The sequence below is a fragment of the Galleria mellonella genome, unplaced genomic scaffold (genome assembly GCF_026898425.1).
Source record: "Galleria mellonella isolate WM207_F2 unplaced genomic scaffold, CSIRO_AGI_GalMel_v1 utg19, whole genome shotgun sequence".
In the NCBI taxonomy this organism is placed as follows: Eukaryota; Metazoa; Arthropoda; class Insecta; order Lepidoptera; family Pyralidae; genus Galleria; species Galleria mellonella.
Window position 1 is genome coordinate 3,495,396 of NW_026442028.1, and position 24,475 is coordinate 3,519,870.

The following is a 24,475-nucleotide window of genomic DNA, read 5'->3' on the forward strand; positions in this document are numbered from 1 at the left end:
ATACCGTAGCACAGACGAGGTTATGTCATCTAATTAAAATATCATCATCCATCAGGAATTCAGGACTAATTGACTTGACTGGGGGAAAAAGGATTCTTAGCAATGGAGTTTGCCAGCCCCATTGCTAATAATATACCCTATTAGGTCGACCTCCACGTGGTTCCCCCTGGAGACCATTGTGAACAATTCTTGTTGAATTCGTCACGCTGGGCTAACTGACCTGCTTTCATCCTCATTTATCATCTCTTACTGGTGCCCCGTCTGATTACCACTCTATCCACACAATATTGTTATTAACTTATTCGATGTTCCATTATGAAGAACAGAGTACGCTAAGCAGGCTCCCCTATCTCTTGTATTGAAACTACTCGATGATATTTTGAGCCAGTATCCGCAATTGGATGTATTTGCCTCCAACTTGCTGGAGTTTCGTCGAGTGACCACAGAGTATTTGTGTTCAGACGTTTTTTGTTTCAGTTAAATCTTTTTATATTATTTTTTGTTTAATATTTTTGTGTAATATTCCTTTTTATATGTTATTGTATTCATGCTTTCCTGGGTGAGCGTATTGGAAGACTGTAAGGCTCACCCAGTGGATGTAATAAATAAATAGTAACCACTCCATTATCTCCCATTAAAAAAAAAACTGATTTCACTTCATAGTCACATATGATTCATGACAGAATGATTCCAACTACGACGGGGTGTCTGTAAGACATGATAGGTACCATTCCATTATCGTCCATTTAAGAAAATAACATTTAACTCTAATAGGTCACTCTTGATATCGCAAATGTAGGGGAATGACGGTGTCAATGAGTTATATTTAGGTGTAATGGAATGGTCTATTACCTCACAATGAGCCACGTCCGGTTTGGATGACTTCAGATGGAATAAGTGCATATAAGGGCGCATTCATATTGTTATCAATGAATAATGGTTGTTTAGTGTTCTCATTGATTCGTAATTCCCTATGTATATATATAATGACTTTATTTGACATAAATGGACAATTATATGTGAATATATATACTTTAACACAGTAATTGTTTATTTATTAATACATTTTTTTTTCATATAAAATACAAAAGCTATTTTTTTTATCAATCAAGCAGACTGACAGTTTGATTGACTGACTGACACACGAAGAGTTGACAATTTTGACAGTAAATTAACGTTAGTACATATCTTTTTTTTATCTTTGTCAATTTATTATATTAATAATTGTTACATATTTATAATTAGTTTATTTCGAAATGCAATCGATGATGGCTCCATTTTCTATCAATTCCATAGCTCTTTGTAAAATTTTACTGAATGTCATACTTAGTTGATAATCAAAGAAATAGCCGATTTCAATTGTGATAAAATAAATTATTTTGATTTAAAGACTAAACTACTGAACCGATTTTAATAAAATTTCTATAGTGCCAAACTTGTAAGTATATCCTTCCAAATAAAATAAAAATTGGTGTACATCTGACGGAGTTAGGAAGTTATCATCATAAAAAAATTACAATCGAATTGAGAATTCCTTTTTGAAGTCGGTTGCAAAATTAGTTTACTCAGATAGTACAATACTGTACTAGTAGTTTGACTACGACAACTGTAGTCTAAACTTTATATGGCATTTTATATAAATAAAAAGTAATTAAAAGAAATATATATATATATATATATATATATATATATATATATATATATATATATATATATATATATATATATATATATATATATATATATATTGAGAATTTACTTCTGCATTAGCAGGATCATTACGCGTGCGTTGCTAACCCCTAAAAACCTCTTTACTCCTTTTGTGAAGATTCCTATGCTAGTGTCTCTTTATTTTTAGCAAGTACAATTTTATAGAGATGAGCAGAACTAAGTAAATATAATATGAGACGGCGTGCGATGTATCCCATTTGCGTCGCACTGAGGGCTCATACGACTAGGGGTACTGTTAGTGACTAGGGATACTGTTGGTCCCTAGATATAAAAAAAAAATATGAGGCGGTACACAAGGTTTTATGAGCCGTTTAGAAAGTAACTACTCATTCAAATATTAAGCATAACGTTCGATACTAAAGTACAATTTTATATAATAAAAAATGTTTAGTTTTTTTTTTTATTTTACTTAACAAGCGTGGCGTGGTTACGTCTCTATCACATTTTTTGTAACAGAATTGTTATGGTTTTTATAAGTCGGTTTATTTTTATTTTTTTTGTTGTTTTAATGAACTGGTAACCCCGCCAGTGCTATCGGCGTACACTGGCGGAGCACCAATGAGAGGTGATACGTGAGTATGAAATAAGTTAGCCTATCGTGATGAATACACCTGGAGTTCAGCACGATGGTTTCCAGAGGGGATCACGTGGAGGTCGACCTGACAAGGTATATTGTTAACAATGGGACTGTATTCCCCATTAGCAACAAACTTTTATCATCATCATTTCAGCCATTATCCGTCCCCTGCTGGATATAAGCTTCTCCCATAGACTGCCATAAGGAACTCTCCAGAACCATCTGCATCCACTGACTCCCTGCAATGCATTTAATGTCGCCGCTCCAGCTAGTAAGGGGGGGGTCGTTCTACACTGCGTTTGCCCGTACGGGGTCACTACTCAAGAACCTTTCTTCCTCATCGGTTGATCATGTTTTGATCCTCCTATAAGTCATTAGTGGCAACATCCACTGGTTAAAGACCTTCGTCTTCAAACTTTGAGGTATTTTGGACGAAAAGATGTGACGTAGTTTCCCGAACGCTGTCCAGCCGAGTTGAATTTGTCGGTTAAATATTATAGTTAAATTTTTTGAACTTAATAGTTTAGTTTAAGACGAGTTCTTGTTCTAAATAATTTGCAAGATTCACAAGTAATTTTCAATACCTATTCCTCAATGTGAAGACGATGTCTCCGTTGCGCTTTCTGAGCGACCTAATGAAGAGCAGCCGACCGTAAAATCCATACACTAATCAGTATGTGTATAGTCACACAGTTGTATTAACATTTGTTGCAATTCACTGGGATATATATATATAAAAAAATCACTCATACTTATCAAATACATCAATTGTGAATGTATATATAAATTATGTATGTGTTGTTTATATGTATATTCATGTATATTTATATGTTAAAGCTCGCCTGTTGTACATCTTCATTTATTGTAAATTATAACAATGTAATGACGGCCCACCTGATGGAAAGTGGTAACCGTCGCCTATAGACATGAGCAGTACCATGGACATAACAGAGTTGTGTCGCCCATGATACAATAAAGTGTAAATAAAATTAAACAATATACACAATTATAAACATTTAATGCAGTTGTTTTGTTTCATGCGTGATGAATTGATTTTATTTCAAAGTACTTGATAATATCATTACTCGGTACAGACTTGATAAAATAACACTTTTTCTACTCGTATGTTGCTAGATGCTAAGTAAACTTGTAAAAAAATATTTTGTGTTTTTCGCAGCCTTGATTGTTTTAGTTTCAGTTCCTGTACATACCAAATCTGGAGTTATTTTTAATAAATTAGTGGTTTTAGAAGTATACATATATATATATATATATATATATATATATATATATATATATATATATATATATATATATATATATATATATATATATATATATATAATATAGAAATTATATTTTAGTATACTTTGTCGAAATTAAATTCTTTAAATCAACACTGATTTGAGTTGATACTAATGCGGTTATGAACCAATTAAAAAATTAACATCAATTTGTGTAGAAGACCCAAAATATTCCGTTTAAAAATGTTCGTGTTTTTATTTGGATTAGCTCTCTACATGGCCTTAGTTCAAAGAGAATATAATAACTCCGTTTGCCTCAGTCCACGACAGGGCAACAAGCTGAACGGTTTCCCGCGCTGTTGGCTGTCATTTGTGACAGACATTTTGGCGGGAAAGTGAACTCATCGAATGTGTTTCTCGAACTTATGAATTGAATGTTTGACGTTTTTACTTTTTAAATCTTTGGTGTTTAAAGTTTTCATCACTCGTATGTACAGTGATAGGAACACAAATATATTAAGTACTTAATAACACTTTTGTTTAGTTTTTTGTCTCAAATATCCTTGACAATGGAAATCAGTGATAAAAAATTGTTTGGCCGTGAGAAAATAAGCGAGGAAAAATGTGGCTATGATAACACTGGATTCGTTATGACCGAGAAAAACGATTGGTTTCATAAAGTAAGTATAAATTTTAAATATAAGTTTGTATAGAACTAATATTACTAAATATTGTTTTTTAATATAATTTTTTATAGTGTAGATATAGTTAGGTTATTTCAATGTATATATGGAGTGAAATCAAAGTCATTAGCATACCTTTATGGAAATGTTTTTCGAGTGAAACTGTGTGACATTTTTCCAAATAAGTTGAAAAACAACAAATGTGTAATGAATTTTAATAAATTTTATACTGAACAACCGATTAACTGAGTTCAACTTTAACATAATTAGATAGATAGCAATGGAATCACCCTACAAATAAACTTGATAATTCAACCTCAGCTCCACGTTCAACCTTTTTTTAAATGTAATAATAATTAAAAAAAAGTATTTCGTAATAGAATAATTGTGGTCCACAAAAAAATACGTCGATTTCAGTTGTGGTAAAACCAGTTATTTTCATTTAATAGCTAAATTAATGAACCGATTTTCATGAAATTTCTATGGGACTAACCTTTCAGATAAAAAAAAAACATCCAAATCGGTTATCAACTGACAGAGTCACGAGTTAACAATTATAAAAAAAAATCCAATTGAGAACCTCCTTTTTTTGAAATCGCTTAAAATATTCTGTTTTGTTAGTAGAAAGGATTATAATGATCCTGGTTTTACCTGTATAATGCACGTCGAAATACTTTAATACTTTGCTAATAAATGTACTTCAATATATTTTACTAATCTTACTGCAGATTAATAATATCAAATTCCATTTTAATTTAATTACTACTACTAGTCTCTACCTAAGACTAAGGGTCCCGAATGGTTTCGAAACTAGTCGAAATGTCTTGACTAAATTACACTTAAGTTTATACTATAAAGATATCATCATCATCACTATATCAGCCTCTACTGTCCACTGCTGAACATAAGCTTCCTCCTTGGGAGGTTTTGCCAGTAGTTGTCATACTTGGCAGGTGGATTGGCAACCGCAGTTAGATTTTGAACATTTTTTCTTTATTTTTTTATACAACTTAGAATGGCAAACAAGCTGGCGGCCCACCTGATGGAAAGTGGTAACCGTCGCCTATAGACATGAGCAGTACCATGGACATAACAGAGTATACTGTTTCGCCCATGATACCCCCCATACGTTGCCATTCCTGAGGACTCAGGTGTATCTCTTTGTACCCAGTAAATTCACGCCGATGTTTTAAGAGGGACGCTGCTGTAATGCCATGAAGGTATATTAAAATATCTTCGTGGTATAAAAAAAGAGTGCTTACGAAATTTTTAACAATAAGTGATGGAATACCATTATAAGGTAAAGCAAGAATCCTAAATAATAGTACCAAGAATGTTTGACCTCGTTATTTACAACGCTCCCTGAAGCGTAACCGGTACCTACTATCAATACATAAATTAATAAACTACGCAAATATTTGTATTATTTAAAATTTAAATTCAAATATCGAGTTATAAGCCAGTTATAATATTAATCCTTAATATTATTAAAAATGTGAAAGTGAATTTGTTTGTTTGTTACATTATGGTATCTTAATAAGTAATCACTATGAGGGTAAAGAAATTTTAAGTAATGGAAACTAGTTCAACCTCCTGATGGTTTCAGTTAAAATGTATATGACTAATGAAAAGAAATATAATGTACAATATATGTATTTTTTTTTTATATCTTCTATACTTATAATAAATCTGTAGAGAGGTCAATTCTGTACATGAAATATATTTCCAAAATAACTATCAGGGGGTGATTAGTGATCGATACTGATGTCAAAAATGCAATCAGTAAAATTTTTGTCTGTCTGTCTGTCCGTCTGTATGTTTGTTACAAAAACTACTCGGATTTTAAGGAAACTTGGTACAATTATTCTTCATATTCCTGGGCTGGGTTATAGTATATTTTTCATCATTTACCAGAGGGAGACTTTGTACAAAAGTCGATTGCTTGGGTACCTCTGTCCCATTCTTGTTTCTACCGTGAAGCAGTTGTGTTTGCATAGCTGTGTTTCAGTTTGAAGGGTGGGATATGGCGTGAATTTATTGGGTACAGAGGAATAACATCTGAGTCCTCAGAAATGGCAACGCATGGGGGGTATCATGGGCGAAACAGTATACTCTGTTATGTCCATGGTACTGCTCATGTCTATAGGCGACGGTTACCACTTTCCATCAGGTGGGCCGTCAGCTTGTTTCCCATTCTGAGTTGTATAAGAAAAAAAAGAAATCCCGGTCAGTAAACATATCTCGGTCTTGCAGATAAAGTCGCGGGTAAAAACTAGTATATTAATATTTATTTTATTACAGTATGGGAAATTATTATGTATATCTTACTACTCTTTGGAATCAACTTCCAGCAGCAGTATTTCCGAACCGATACGACAACATAACTTTCAAGAAAAGAGCATATTCCGTTTTAAAAGGCCGGCAGCACACCTGCAATGTCGTTGGTGTTGTGGGTGATCATGGGCGGCGGTAGTCACTTACCATCAGGTGAGCCGTCCAAGATATCGCGTAACACTAAAAATACAGGTAATTTTAAAACGTCCTCCGATTTAAAATCGCATAAAAACAATATTATTAGTATGAACTGTAACGATGGAATCGTCACGGTTGTTTAAGTATCGGACATATTTATAGATTCCGTGGAAATTAGTCGGTCGTGTTTCTATTACGTAACTTAAACGATCAAGTTAGCTTATATCGGTCGGTTCAATGGCACTTAATAACAAATTTTAATGGAACGTGCCCTAATCTAGTTCGGCTAGACACACGGTACCAGTTTCAAGTGCCTACTTTACTACTTAATTTGTTTTCCATGTAAATGCACGATAAATAGTTCTGAAAGTTCTAGAATGTTGTGGAAGTATGATGGAAATTATTGCTATAAGTTTTCGCGTTAAAATATAAAGAATATATATCAGGGGTTGCTTGGGTACTTCTGTCCCATTCGTGTTTCTACCGTGAAGCAGTTGTGTTTGCATGGCTGTGTTTCGATTTGAAGGATGGGATATGGCGTGAATTTACAGGGTACAGAGGAATAACACCTGAGTCCTCAGGAATGGCAACGCATGGGGGGTATCATGGGCGAAACAGTATACTCTGTTATGTCCATGGTACCGCTCATGTCTATAGGCGACGGTTACCATTTTCCATCAGGTGGGCCGTCAGGTTGTTTGCCATTCTAAGTTGCATAAAAAAAAACTTGACTTAAGATCTACTGTTTACTGACGAAACCCTGTGCTACCTACCAATAACATACTTCTTGAAATCTCAAATGAAACAACATAGTTCAGTACACAAATATGTAGTATTGTAGTATTTTTATTTTATTAAGAGGGAAAACATAAAACTGTAAATTATTCTTAGTAACTACTTATTTATATTAGTGTGAGCATTGCGTCTGAGCATCTTCCGCTAGATTAGCAAAGCTAGGTTGATAAAAGTAGATTAGGGAAGCTTATGTACCGCAGTTTTTTTTTTTATTGGATGAAAATGGAGTGGTAGCCTCGCCTGCGCTAATGGGATATGCTGCCGGGGCACCAGTGAAGGGTGATCGATGAGGATGAAAACAGGCCAGTTAGCTCATCATGATGAATTCATCAGGAATTAATCATGATAGTTTCCAGGGGGAACCGCGAGGAAGTCGATCTGGCTGGATATATTGCTAGCAATGGGATTCTCAGTCTCCATTACTAACAATCCCTTTCCCCCTATGTACCGCAGTGGGCAGGTAAGAGCTGATATGAAGATATTTGTAGGTCTACTACACAATAAGTTTAAGAATCATATATTTTAATAACAGGTACCTATTGCCGTAAGTTATGTGCTGGTATTTTTTTTTGTCAAGAATGGCAATACTAAAAGTAGAGAAGTTAGTTAATATTATAACCTATTTACCTACTTATATATTTAATTATTTATTTAGCAATTTTAATAAGCTATGTTTCACTTAATTATAAATGTTATACTACTGGTTTTTGTAAAATATAATGTAATAATGTATACATACCAAGGTATAATGTTGAGCAGGAGGCAGTCTCTACCAGGAAAAGAGACTACATTTTTATTACGCCGAATTAATACCGCATCATAAAAATATTTGTGACTTGAATGTAAATCAGCACGATTTATTTAAAATTGTAAGAATAAACCGTCTTTCATAAAAAGCGTTCACGCTCACTTCTTATCTTTACCTGAGCAGTAAGTGCTTTATATTATTCTCAATTTCTTGTATAATATAGTATATATCATATATGTGTAAGTATATTTGTTATTCATATAAATTTATTTTTTTTATATATGTAATTGTAGTATGTATGTATATCAATAATTAGTAGTACCGCATTCGAGTATTCTGACACTTCCCTATGGTTAACTGGGAGAGAATACTTTTAGCATTAAGTCCGCCATGTACACATTATATTTATATGTATGTACTAATGAATAAAGAAATAATAAAAATAAATGTCACCATGCAATTGTATCAATAGAATGTATGAAGGATTGTTTTCCATGAGTGTGACGATACGGTTCCTCGAAAAAGGTGCATATGTGTTATCAAACACGTCTTTGCGCATAGTTGAAAATTCTTCTTTCATCCTGAGGTGGGCATGGTTCATATTAAATTTCTACATTACATTTAATTTTTGCCTAAAATTTAACGCCGTTTGGTTCTGGCATAGAATGAGCCACCCCTTCTTTTTCGTAAAGGGATGAACAGCAGTGTCCCTTTTAAAATATGACCAAAGCCTAACTGCGGTTGACAAACCGCCTGCCAAGCGTGGCAACTACCGGCTAAACTTTTCTTATGGGAAAGGCCTAGGTTCAGCAATGATCGATTAACAGGCTAACAAAATAATAATAATAATTTAATTTTAATTTTCAAAATAAAAGTCTAAAAACTTCAAATGACAAATTCTCGGTATTGATAAACAATATCAACACTATAATTAATTTGGGTCACTGCGACACACATGGCGAAACCATATTTTCATATTTTATCTTTTGTTATATATTTTGAAAAGTGTTAATAATTTTATTGTATAAACTCATTTGTAAATTTTACGTGTGTCATAAATGGCTCAAGTAAAAAGTTTGTCTATCTATCTATCTAATTATTTTGTTTCCACCCATGAACAGCGTGGAACATAAAAACGTGCCATAGACGAAACTATTTCGATGAATCATGCGACGCCAATTTTTTAAATAGGTAAATTAAACATAACGGAATGATAATTTAAAATTGTGTTCCACAAAAAACAAAATCCGACTTCAATTTTGACAAAACAAAGTTTAATTTAAAAACTGAACCGATTTTATAAAAGTTTCTACGAATCCAATCTGTATTTCCTTTCAGATAAAAAAAGATTTTTCCAAATTAGTTTATGTACAACAAGACGAAGTTATGAGGTAATAAACATAAAAAAAATACAAGCGAATCGAGAACCTACTATTTGAAGTCGGTTAATAACAATAAAGGCAGTCGTATTATAAATACTAATGACACAGCCAGTAAATTTCCAAAATGGTAATTTATGTTCGTCTCTTTGTATTAAACATTTAAACAGTTGTGCTCTTTATTTATTTTATTTAATACTTTATTACTTGCTAGTTATACACAAAAATATGACAGAGGTAATCAAATGTACAAAGGCGAGATTAACTCTTAAAAGAGTTTTCTTCCAGTAACACCTAAAGTGGAAAGGAGTGGGGAGGAAACGGATTGTTAGTAATGGACACTGAGAATCCCATTGCTAGCAATATACCCAACCAGGTCGACCTCCTCGCGGTTCCCCCTGGAAACTATCATGGTTAATTCCTGATGAATTCATCATGATGGGCTAACTGGCCTGTTTTCATTCTCATCTATCACCCTTCACTGGTGCTCCGCCAGCGTATCCCGTTAGCGCGGGCGGGGTTACCGTACCATTTTCATCCAATAAAAAAAAAAAGTGGAAAGGAGCATCAATGTCAGCGGGTAGAGCGGTGTACAATATTGTGACATTTTTCAAACAAAAAGAACTAGAGAAACTTAAGTTTATATATAACTAATTATATCTTATTTAAATTTTAATATTTATCTTTAAATTTAAATTACAAAGAAAGTTTGTTATATGTTTTTTTTAATGGTTGAAGAGGGAATGGTAACCCCGCCTGCGCTATCCGAATATGCTAGGCTAGCTAGCGGGCACCAGTGAAGGATGGCAGGCGGGGAAGAAGGCAGGTCAATTCAAGCCAAGCAGTCAGAATCATCATGAACAATTCAACAAGTAACCACGATGATTTTCAGGGGGAAACCGCGTGGAGGCCGTCCTTATAGGATATATAGCAATGGAGCTGTTAAATCTATATAATCTCTTTACCACTGTTGAAATTTGGTTTATGTTTTTTTAATGGTTGACAATGGAATGGCGTCCCATCCACGCCAACGGTATATACTGGCGGGGCACTAGAAACGTATGATAGGCGAGAATGAAAGGGCAGGTCAGTTAGCCCATCATGATGAATACACCTGGAGTTCAGCACGATGGTTTCCAGAGGAGACCGCGTGGAGGTTGACCCAATAGGGGTATATTGCCAAATTGGTTAGTCGTAGTAACAAGCAAGGACTCAGATAATAGTAATAAACCGGGAGGAAAGGGATTGTTAGTAATGGAGACTGAGAATCCCATTGCTAGCAATATACCCAACCAGGTCTACCTGCTCACGGTTCTCCCTGGAAACTATCATGGTTAATTCCTGATAAATTCATCATGATGGGCTAACTGGCCTGTTTTCATTCTCATCTATCACCCTTCACTGGTGCTCCGCCAGCGTATCCCGTTAGCGCAGGCGGGGTTACCATTCCATTTTCACCCATCAAAAAAAAATAGCAATAAATCAATTCATATTGGCAATGGAACTTTCATACCCCATCATTAACAATTCTTTTCACCCCAGTTATAGATATCAATGAATCATCGTCACAGACTACGTGATATACCTATTGTACGTAAGTAAAGGTATAAAAAAAGATCAATTCAATTTGGATCCATTCAATTTAAAAGTATTCTGATTATACTTCAGTCAAGGTCTCCAACAAAGAGGATCATTTGTTTGATAAAAATAGACGCTCGTTATCTATAAGTTAGTTTCGCTCCGATAAACCTATGGTTTTTGTAAATTTTGAATGGTGTATTTCATTTTGAAAAACCGTGGGCGTGGTGTAATTGGTGATTCAATTTCAGATATTCCACCCGATGTTCCTGTAGAATTAAGTTTGAATTTTAAAGTTAGAAGAGATTATTCTCTTCTTCAGTCGGGGTGGATCGCTAATAATAAGTATATATATATATATATATATATATATATATATATATATATATATATATATATATATATATATATATATATATATATATATATATATATATATATATATATATATATATATATATATGAACGTTATTTTTACATTATAATTTTATATTTACCCTACCGTCCAGTTCGGTATATAGATCCAATTGAGAAGAACTGGCAAGAAACTCAATTGAATTACTTTTTTTTTTTTAAGCCAGTTTATTTACAATGTATATTTATATAGGTGTCTATGTCTAACATTAAATGAAAATTCAGTGCATGAACAACTATTGCCATACACTCGTCATTATATATATATATATATATATATATATATATATATATATATATGTAAATTTTTATATATTCCCATAAAAGACCTATTAACTTTTTCTAAACGATACTTGGGGACAGCAAGTTTGTCTTTAAATCTAGTATTAATATTATGAATATTGCTGTTTTTTGGAAATAAGTCAAGATTTTTATGAACATATAGAATATTTGAATATATAAATTGAGAAGCAACGGTGAGAATATTTGCCTCTTTGAATTTCTCATATATATATATATATATATATATATATATATATATATATATATATATATATATATATATATATATATATATATATATATATATATGGTTATATAGCTCGAAGAACCGATAAACGATGGGGAAGAAAGGTAAGGAAAAGTAAAGGAAAGGGAAGAAAGGCAAACGCAGTGTAAGACTACCTGGGAGGTAGTCTTGATGGAATGACGACCTGAAATGCATTGCAGGAAGTCAGTGGATGCAGGAGGCTCAGGACCGTTCTTTATGGCAGTCTATGGGGGAAGCTTATATCCAGCAGTGGACGAATAATGGCTGAAATGATCATGATGGTATACAGAACAAGTAAAGTCGTGTAATCGTCACATAACATTTTTGAGTGAAGTAAGAACTTTTTTTATTTAATAACCATCACTGTATTTACGTCAAATATGTGGTAAATTTCCCTTTATCCAAATACAAACTCACAGATAGGTAATTAATAACTAACACGCCAACCTTGCGACCTTCACATTTGTATTGTAATAGGGGAAATTATGTACGTTTAAATTTTTTTCTTTGAAGTAAAGTCGTCTATACTAATGTTATATTGCCGTGTGATCCGGCATAGAATGTCAAAAACACGACGAAACTTGGTTTAATAAATAACTAAATTCATAATAGGTATTTAATGACTTGAAGCATTATAATTCAATCAAATGTTATGTAATTACGAAGCTTGTTTTGAGCCGGTTATTATGATGAAAAATATAAAAAAATAAATATATTTAAATATGTCAATTCAAAAGTTCGTTTGCATTAGTAACATTGGTCGATTGTAAAACGCCAATTTTTAAGCAACATTCAAAATAAGTTTTTTATTTTATCACAATCTTTTTTTACGAATTCTAAGGGGTTTTTCAAAAAAGATATATTAAGTAGTATTGCAGGTGTCCATAGTTTATGGTGAACGTTTACCATTAGACGATTTATAAAAAAAAAATGTTTTTAGGAATATTCACAATTCTTTTTTGTGATTATAGTGTTCCCGTGTTGATATTAATTTTGGGGCCATTTAAGTTTGGTAACATTTATCATAGCGAAGCAAAAAACGTTTTAATATGTATGCCACGTTCTAAATTTAAATTTATACATTTGTATTGTATTGGGTCTACGAGACATCTCATATTTATCAGTGTGTGTAAGTGTATATATTTGTATTCACGATTTTTTTTCTTTTATGCAAAGCATATATGTATTTGTATATTGCCAGTAAGATACGGTTTATTTATATGCCTGGCATTCTTTTCGTGGTACTCGTATATTTATTAACTCATTAGAGTACGTTCATACCTTAGATGAGTATGTCAATGTTACAATTAACTGTCAATTTTTAAAAACAGTTTGTAATTTTTTCAATGTTTTTAGTGGTTATTTAAAAAAAAAATGCCGCTTCGTTAGCAAATTAAAACATTTATTACATAATGTGTTAAATATAATTCACTATTAAAAATTTTGCAATTACTTAATATTTTTTTTGGAATTTTTCAAATACAATTTTTAGATAAAGTGCCTCCATACAAATGCTGCGAGAAAAGTGGTTCAATTTTTTCATACAATTTTTACAAAATAAATAATTATGAATGATTTCTTTATAACTTCTATATTTATTTTGTCTTATAAATTTTATTAAATAATTAAATATAGATATGTTAAGATTTATTGCGTGCGTAAATACATATAACATTAAAAACATATTTATAACACAAAAAAAAAGAGTGACGAAACGTTGATTCATTTTTGTAGTTCGAGACTCTATCTAAGTACATAATTTAAGTCAGAAATATTGAAAATTAATAAATTGTTTTTGAAAATTGACACATAGTTACTTACCTAATTGCGACGTTGTCACACTTCGGTAAGTTAAAATAATTATGAACGCTCCTAAGAAACGCTTTTAATATTTATTTGTCAAATACATATAGGTACATATAAATGAGGCACCTATCAGTTAATAATATACAATTACTCATTTGGTAAGTATTTCTTTTATCTTTTGAGCCTAACGTGTTTTCCTACAAACTTAAATACGTACTTAGTTAAAGAAACTAGGCGTGAAGTACCTAACAGCTATTATACTTTCTGATTCATTCGTTAACTACATTACTTGTTTGTTTAGGTGTTTGAGTCCTCAGGAATGGCAACGCATGGGGGTATCATGGGCGAAACAGTATAATTTGTTATGTCCATGGTACCGCTCATGTCTATAGGCGACGGTTACCACTTTCCATCAGGTGGGCCGTCAGTTTGTTTACCATTCTAAGTTGCATAAAAAATAAAAACCAATTGCCGAATATATGTAAGGACATCGCTTTAGAATGTTTCACTATTTGACTAATTTCTTATTTGTTTTCAATTGTCAGGACAAAGTTTGTATGTAAGGAAATGTATTGTATTGTAAAAATCTTTATTGTACATAACTCAGATTAAATACTAGTAAATGATTTAGTATACAATGGCGGACGGTAATTTTACAAACATTTAGTATAAATGTTTGTAAAATTTCACTGAAAAGTGAAGTTAAAAAAATCTTCATACAAAAAAAGCCATTATGGCGCTAAGAGGTATCAATCAAATTTAATTCTACATTTATATTAAAGAATTAAAAATAAATTTGAATAAGTATTAGGTAATAATATTAAAAAAAAAGATTGATACATTATTATTTATAAAACTTCACTGTATACATACCTTAAAATAGGTAATCTATGTATATGGAGGGCGGGGGAAGGGATTGTTAGTAATGGGATCAAATAGTCCCATTACTAGCAATACACCTTGTCAGGTCGACCTCCACGTGGTTCCCCCTGGAAACCGTCGTGGCTAATTCTAGTTGAATTCGTATCTAGCGTATACCGATAGCGCAGACGGGGTTACCATACCATTATTACCCATTAAGAAAAAAAAATCTATGTATATATAGTAGTTTATATCTGTGGCATAATTTAGCATAATCATGTAATATTAGTTTTGACAAAATGTTACTAACAAATATCTTGTTCCTGCAACAAATGTTAAATGATTCGGTAAATATAGTGTGATGATACCTACCTAAAACATGATGTTATTATTGATCGTGTAAATTATACTTAAATTTAGATCCGGAGCAAATATTAAACCTCCGTAACAGTAAAACTACCTACTATGATGTCCACAACGTAGACCTTTTTTATATATTTTTCAAAAAGAAGGTCACCAGAGGGAGACTTTGTACAAAAGTCGATTGTCCCATTCGCGTTTCAACCGTGAAGCAGCTGTGTTTACATGGCTGTATTTCGGTTTGAAGGGTGGGATATGGCGTGAATTTACTGGGTACAGAGGAATAACACCCGAGTCTTCAGGAATGGCAACGCATGACAGGTATCATGGGCGAAACAGTATACTCTGTTATGTCCATAGTACTGCTCATGTCTATAGGCGACGGTTACCACTTTCTATCAGGTGGACCGTTAGCTTGTTTGCCATTCTAAGTTGTATAATAAAAAAAAAGTTCTCTATGCAGTTATATTCTTTTTACGTTTGTTACCTCATAACTCCGTCAGTTGTAAACCGATTTGGACTTTTTTTATCAGAAAGGATATACTTACAGCTTGACATCTTTATTTGACATCTTATTAAAATCGGTTCAGTAGTTAGTTTCAAATTAAAATAACTGGATTTGTCTTGTTTTTTTTTTTTGTGTTGCATCGCTTAAAAATTTTATAAGTACTGTGATACTTATAAAATTTAAAGTATTATACATTTTTTATGGGAATCATAACGACATTTAGAATCATAAGAAATAACAATTTAAGACTTTGTAAATAAGTCTATTTGAATAAAGATGATTTATTAGGTACTATTCTATTCATATGTCATCCTTATATTTCGCCACAAAGTAAAATCCTGTGACAGTTGCATCCAGTGACTTCGCTTTTGATGTCGTTACATTATTTCACAGAGAACAATTGGATATTACGATAATAATAAGAATATATACTTATTATAATAATACTTACCGTTATATTAAGTATTATTATCTTTCTTGTTATATTTATTAAAAAAAATACTTATTTATTTATTACAGCTTTATTATTCGACAGGCTGTATGATATTTTGTAAAAATGTCGAAATTAAATCATTACCCGCTACTTTCGAATCATAGTGCGTCAAACTGGACCTTGACATAGACATTGGTGCCGCAACTGGTTTGTGGTCTGTGACGTGTCTACTCTGTACACGGGCGAGCATTGTCCCGCTCGCTCACGGTTGCACTGTAACAAACGATGACCTCTGCCACAGATAATATAATACTTGCCTCTATATAGCGCAGTGGATAAACTTCATTAGCATATTATTAAAAATATACAATAGACAACCTTAAACATTTAAATTGTACGTAATATCCTCTCATTTTCTTCATTCCTCATCTCATTAAACTATGTACTTTAATGAACCGAGTAAATATCTATAAAATATCCGTCTAGTCCTCTCTTACTTATTTATTTACAAGAGTTAACAACTATTGCATTAAGTGTTGAGGAAGGTTTGATATAAATATTATTGATTTATATTTATAGCACTAATCCTTCTAATTACATCGGAACCCCTCAAAAAAAAAAGCGCCTGGTACTACGTACGCGTCATCAAAATATATTAATATACCAAACTGAAGACAATGGCTGTATAGGCTTAGTCCTTTTGCCTTCCCTATGTATAAGGGAAAACGGAACCAAAATATATATATATATACCAGTAAAAAAACTAGTTTAATATGTGATTTTTTATACTAAATATTACATGAATGCCAAAATTCATGATGATTATCTTATCAGAAGGTAACAAACAAATAAATTCACATTAATTATTATAATTACGGATTAAGTTTTTCTATGTTACATACATACAAATATTCATAAAGTAATCATATATATTAATACCTACATATATACATATACATACGACATATTACTACCTACGCGATTACTTGTTTTGCTTTACAAATTTCTAATTCAATTTAATTTTTTCATTTTCAATCGACTTCCAAAAAAAGGTGGTTAATTAATTAATTCGCTTGTATTTTTTTTATATTTGTTACCTCATAACTCTATTAGTTGTAAACCAAATTGGATCTTTTTTTATCAGAAATTTTATTTAAATCAAGTTTAGGATTAAAATACTGGTTTTATACAATTGAGTTGGTTTTTTTGGGGACATAGTAATTTTATTTAAATCAATATAGTTTATTTTTTAGTAACACCAAATAACAATAGTTTTATCACAATTGAATTTGGTTTTTTGTGGGACACAAATTTTAATTATTGTCAGTACCTAAAAAAAATACAATATACTACCTACAATATATATATAATACAATATAATACAAAACTATTTTACTATTTTCGTAAATAATTATAGAAGTACTTAACATAATCAAAGGATTTTATGATAATCAACAGTAAATTATCAAATTTTAACGCTAATCGACATATTTGATATTTCGCGCTTGAAGACAGGGTTGCCAAGTGCAATTTTAGATTATTAGCCAAATATTAATATTTTTTCTCCCAATTGATACTATTTTCTTCTCAATCATATTTCACGAACTTGTGTCAGTTTTCATTGCTTATTGACATGTACGTAATAGCTACGAGGTAGAAAAAAAAAACAGTTTTCTTTAGACAGCCTGTCTTTGCATCACATTTTGTTATCTTTATTGGTATTTTATTAAAATGCTGTACTATTTACCTGTATCAATATTTTAAAAAATATCCAAATTTCCTCACACCTATTTCATTTATCTCCAATAAATTCTTCAACAATTCCTCTCTATAATTTCACGAACACAAACGTTTTTACCTAAAATTGCAAAAAAATACCCAATCTGGCAAGTGTTTCAGACGTCTTCATTAATGTCGAAAGAAATATAATATATAGACGATTCAAGATATTTTATCGTATTCCACCGAGCGCATCCACGGGTTACATTTAGTGTATTTATAATAAAATAAATTTGAAATTATTCATCAAATTTGTAATTCCTTTCGGTTGTTGCCTTTTAATTAGCATTTTTCGTGGAAAGTAATAACCGTCGCCTATAGACATAATATGCACGTATAAGACACAGATTTACAGATTATACTGTGACATTCAAGTAGGTACACCACGTGCTTCAGAGGATTAACGGTATGAATTGATAAGTTATCTCTACTAACATGGTATACCCAGAACTTGTAACATCTTGTAATATGGTGATGTGAGATTATGTTTGTGATAAAGTTATAGGGATAAACGGATTGATAGGTATATTATTAACTAGCGATCCGCCTCGACTTCGCACGGATAGATAGATAGAAAGGTAAATTAGTTTTTTACATTAGTTTTAACAGGCAAATTTGTTATATCTCGGGTTATATTACATTACATTGCGGGACCACGCGGCTGTTTGTTAATGTGTATTTATTTAAATATACTATGTCTAAAATTATATGTCTTTAAAAAGCCCTTGCACAATCGACTAACACCATGCATATTTGCTATTCAATTAATCGTTTAGTGTAGTGTGGCTTTGTTCAATAAATGTTTTTTAATAACAGTTTTAAACTTATTAAAAGGTAGATCTAAAATACCCTTTGATATCTTATTATAACATTTAATTTTCATTCTTATAAAAGATCTAATTTTTTTTTTCTAAATGATACTTCGGAACAGCAAGTTTGTATTTGTAACTAGTATTAAAATTGCTGAGATCGCTGTTTTTAAGAAACAGTTGAAGATTCCTGCGTATATTAGGTATCAAATATTTGTATATGTACAGTGAGGTTACAGTGAGAATATTCGCTCTTTTAAATATATAATAATTCTTTTATAATATTTTCAAATTTACTTTGTGTTTATGAATGAAATACGCGCGTAGTAATACGTTACGTCTAATGAGTTACTAATTGTCACTCACGCTTTCGAGTTGGTGAATTATTTTTTTTATTATTCGAAAAAAAAAACATGTTATTTTTTAAATTTTACTTTTGGAATCGATAGTACTACTGAGACCAAATCATCGCTGCGGATAATCAACCAGTTAAATGTCATGTTGTATAAATACGAGAGATTAATGAACTCACTGTGTTTTTGTCGTTTTCGTGTTTTTGTTGTTCCGACATGTTATCATTAAATATTATTATATAAAACAATTCTAATAATCACTATTATTTTGATAATTTGACAGTTTGATGACTTTGCGAAACATTGTAACTAATGCAGTTCTCATTTGTAAAGTGTCTCATCGAAGTTTTGCATCATATAACTGTTCCCGCGGTTTTGCTTGCATGAATAAGTATTGTAAAGTATCCTATGTTCAGTGAAAGAAGCAAAATTAAAAATACGTAATTGGCTGCAATCTCTAACTTATGTGCATACAAAGGATCTGATAAGACCTGTTTTCTAAAATATTTATTGAAATGCAAGCACACAACACACACGCACACGCACACACACACACACACACACGCACACGCACACGCACACACACACGCACGCACGCACGCACGCACGAACACATACACACACACACGCACGCACGCACGCACACACACACACACACACACGCACACAGACGCACACACACAACTACACACACACAACTACACACACAAACTATTACAAATTATTATATATATTTATATTAAAATTATATTTATCCATATTAGTTAACAGGTTCCCCAGATACAGGCTCGACCCATATGGGGACCGTTGTTAATCAATTATGTAATCTACTGTTTGAAATAAAGATTATTATTATTTTTTAAATTTCACTAAAATTCTCATTTCCCCTCTTAAGGAGAGGAGATGGCAACTAACCCCCGGCAGAAGCACAGTCGGCCAGGGTTCAAGGCCCCAGGGAGAGAAACCGGCGTACAATGCGGGCAGAATCTAAGAGCACCGCTTTCTGCATCTTTCCCGGGAGTGAGCCGCCTCGGAATCCCAACCGTCTGAGATGTTGTTCCAGACTGGTTGGGATAAGACCGTCCACCGACATAACGATTGGGATGATTTCGGTAGATGTCACCCCCACATTTCGGTCACCTCGTGAGCCAGGTCGAGATATTTTCTCTTCTTCTCGGTTTCGGCTTTCACGAGGTTCTCGTACATGAAATATATGACATCCAAAATCTCGAGTCGATCCATCACCACGATATCAGTTTGTTCGCAAGAACGGTCCTGTCCGTGATGATAGAAACTTACGCTGTCGCTTTCGAGGACCGGCTGGGGCTCGTACTTATAGTACGGCAACCTCTCATTCGCGAGGCCGTACTTCAGAGCTAGCTCTTGATGGAATTTTGGCTACCTGGTTGTGTCTGTGCAAGTACTCAGTGTTGGCAAGAGCTGAACAACCCGAAAGCACATGTCTGAGTGACTCTCCGGGATGGCGACATGCCCGACAGATGTCCTCAGTGCCATCCTTCAGAATGTGCTTTCGGTAATTGTTCGTCTTAACCACCTGATCCTGTATTGCACAGACAAAACCCTCGGTCTCTCCGAAGAGATCACCGAACTGTAGCCAGTGCACGGAGGTAATTATTATTATTATGTGTTAAGTTAGAATATAAATTACCCATGTAACACATTGTAAAGGAAGCGAAACTTTTTCGGGGGAAGGGATTGTTAGTAATGGTTTTTTTTAATGGGTGATAATGGAATGGTAACCCCACCTGCGCTATCGCTATACACTAGCGGGGCACCAGTGAAAGATGATAGGTGAGGATGAAGCAGGTCAGTTAGCCCATCGTGACGAATTCAACAAGAATTGTTCACGATGATTTCCAGGGAGAACCACGTCGAGGTTGACCTAATAGGGTATATTGCTAGCAATGGGGCTGTTAAACTCCATTGCTAGCAATCCCTTTCCCCCCGTTAGTAATGGGTAGGTAAGCCCTTATTGCTGTCAATATACCTTATCAAGTCGACTTCCACGCAGTTCCACCTGAAACCTATCGTGACTAATTTACCGTTGAATTAGTCACGATGGGCTGACTGACCTGCCTTTTCATCCTTTTTCTTTACATAATCTTTTTCACCAATTAAAAAAAAAAAAGGAAGCAAAAGAAATCTGTTTCATCCGAAGCATTTATCGATCTAGGTCTTATCTTGCAGTAGTCCATGACACTAGTTATTTGATTAAAAATATTTTTTTTTTATTTCGGTATTATTTGTATGTGTGTGATTGCCAACACATGAAAATTTACCACTTATTAACCATCATTCTCCGACTACCACTTTGTTCACGCACGTTTTGCGACACGTGTTTTAACTGTAAACGAAGCATCTTCAGGCGAAACGGAGCCTAGTATTACAAAGTCTAATAATAAGAATAAAAAAAATCTTTACTTCGATTAATGGGTATTTTTTTGGGGACGATACATGAGAATGAAATGGTAGATCAGTTGTCACTATATGTCAAGGGTATGTTGCTGTAATGAGGTTGGTAGTCTACTAACAATCCTTTCTTGGGGGGAAGGGATTGTTAGTAATGCGAGCTATCCGTCTCATTGCTAGCAATATACACTGTCCATTGGTCCCCTCTGGAAACCATCGTGTTGAATTCCAGATGTATTCATCACGATGGACTAACTAATCTGCTTTTTCATTCTCACCTGTCATCCTTCACTGGTGCCCCGTCCGCGTGTAACGTTGCCATAGGCGGGGTTATCATCATAGGCGGGGTTATTATCATCCATTAAAAAAAACAATCCCTTCCCTTCGACGTTGTCTCAGTCTCAGTCTATCTGTTACTATTGAAAATAAAAAATCTATACTTATAATAAATCTGTAGAGAGGTCAATTCTGTACATGAAATATATTTCCAAAATAACTATCAGCGGGTGATTAGTGATCGATACTGATGCTAAAAATGCAATTAGTAAAATTTTTGTCTGTCTGTCTGTCTGTTCATTATAGAAATAAAAACTACTCGACGGATTTTAACGAAACTTGGTACAATTATTCTTCATACTCCTGGGCAGGTTATAGTATACTTTTCATTACGCTACGATCAATAGGAACAGAGCAGTGAAGGAAAATGTTGGGAAAACGGGAGAAATTACTCCATTTTTAAGCTTCCGTCGCGTGTGCAGCCTTAATGGCCATTTTTTTAAATGTAAAAATATCCACTCGTGCGAAGCCGGGACAGGCCGCTAGTTGATAATAATGGCATAAAAGTAAGACCTACATCTGAACAGGGTTCGTCGGTGTTCGGCGACGTCGCTGCACATTCGAGTAACACCGATCGTTCAACCATTCAGGTTTTCCAAACCGGTATCCCACCTGGATTCCTACAGGTATTTAGGTAAAGAAATAATTATTACGTGAAATAATGAGCTACGTTTGTAATGACACGTACGATGGATTCATTTTGTTGTTAAATGCGTCAGCGAAACGTTCGCATGCCGTGTTGTCTGGTAAGTTTACGCGTCTCTGAGCATGTACGCTCAAAAATACATTTTAGTTTTCTAGTTCATACCAAAGAACTATTGTGTATTTTTCAACCGACTTCAAAAAGAGGCTGAGGTTTTCAACTCGGTTGCATTTATCATAATTTTGTCAGTTAAAAACCGATTTGAAATGTTTTTATTTCAGAGTATGTTTGTAAAAAAAATTCTATGGGAAGACTCTTCTAACAAATTTTTTTATTTCATAAATAATTGAAATAACATTTTTATTTTATTTGCTAGTGGGTAAAGGTATTAAAAAAGGTATTCGAAATTAAAAAATTAGCTATATATACCTAATAATAAAATGTTAATTATTTATTAATATATAATAAATATTAGGCATCTATCGCATATAAAAAATACAATAAGTTAATTTTATCTCATAAATTATCTACATAATCAAATAATAATATCATCGAATAATTTTTTCTCTAAAGAACTAAACAGAATGTACTTTTAGATTGGCACCATAGAAATTTTATCGAAATCGTTTCAGCAGTTTTTGTTGTTTAGTTTTAAAATGTAAATAAATTAGATTTGTTAAATCCAAGTAATTTATTTTAATATTTTTTTTTATTATATTAGAAAGGTGGTAAACAAGCATACAGTCCGTCTAATGGGAATCGGTCACTGTAACCTATGGACGCCTGAAACACTAGGGGTGCCACGTGCGCGTTGCCCACTCTGAAGAAACCTTAATATATACTTTTTGAAGAACCCCATACTGTAGTCTCTGGCATCATCATCATCATTATCATCTACTTATATATGAAACATATTAATAAACTTACTTATTATTTCATCATTTCAGCCGTTAACTGTCCACTGCTGAACTCCCGCTGTTGGGAGTTTTGTCAGTAGTTGAAGGTTTGTCAGGCGGATTGGCAACCCCAGTTAGGCTTTAAGAGATGTTTTAAGAGGGACGCTGCTGCCCATCCCTCGCTCTCCCTTAGTCGCCTCTTACGACACACACGGAAAAGGAAGAGGTGGCTTAATCTATGCCAGGACCACACGGTCAAACTTACTTATCCTGTTAAAAATCATGTAGATATATTGAACTAAACGAATTGTCTGGGGGAAGGGATTGTTAGTAATGCAGTCTACCAGTCCCATTGCTAGCAATATACCCTTCACGTGATTCCTCCTGGAAATCATCGTGATGAATTCCTGGCATTCTTTCACGGTGGGGTAAATGACCTGCCTTTATATTCTCATCTATCAGCCCTTACTAGTGTCCCGTCAGCGTATACCATTTTTTTTGTGATAGGTGAAAATACTATGGTAACCCCGCCTGCGCTAACGGGATACGCTGGCAGAGCACCAGTGAAGGGTGATAGATGAGAATGAAAACAGGCCAGTTAGCCCATCATGATTAATTCATCAGGAATTAACCATGATCGTTTCCCGGGGGAACCGCGAGGAGGTCGACCTGGTTGGGTATTTTATTTATTTTATTTAATACTTTATTGTACACATTAGTTATAAAAATATGACAGAGGTAAACAAAAGTACAAAGGCGAGCTTAACTCTGATAGAGTTTTCTTCCAGCAAACCCAAAGTGGAAAGGAGCATCAATGTCAGCGGATACAGCAGTGTACAATTTTTAAATAGCCAAAATTAAATTAATTATATTATATTATATAGTACAAATACACACATACATATACATAAATATATACCGACATCTATGCATAAACCTACATATACATACACATATACATACAATATACCTACACATATAGATAAATAAATATATGTTCATAGAGATAGAAGATGCTCTTTAAGTCTACTCTTAAAAATATTTAGGGATTGACTCTCACGGATAGATTTGGGAAGAGAATTCCACAATC

General features: G+C 33.3%; 1 protein-coding gene and 1 long non-coding RNA gene across 3 annotated transcripts in view; one reads left to right on the top strand and one right to left on the bottom strand.

Moving 5' to 3' along the window:
• The window catches only part of LOC128200482 (uncharacterized), a 34,668-nt gene extending 20,611 nt beyond the window's left edge, over window positions 1-14,057 (bottom strand). The window contains exon 1 of the long non-coding RNA XR_008252735.1: window positions 13,993-14,057. This is a non-coding gene — a long non-coding RNA (uncharacterized LOC128200482). The remainder of the gene's footprint in view (window positions 1-13,992) is intronic.
• Window positions 1-24,475, top strand: part of LOC113519961 (facilitated trehalose transporter Tret1) — a 67,153-nt gene that overhangs the window by 12,863 nt on the left and 29,815 nt on the right. Inside the window, exon 1 of one of the 2 annotated variants that reach the window (XM_052894048.1) lies at window positions 4,091-4,232. The exons of the other annotated variant lie outside the window; for it this stretch is intronic. Coding sequence (XP_052750008.1) covers window positions 4,122-4,232 — 111 coding nt within the window. The 5' untranslated portion in view covers window positions 4,091-4,121. Of the gene's footprint in view, window positions 1-4,090; window positions 4,233-24,475 lie in introns of those variants that run through there. 2 annotated transcript variants of the gene reach the window in all.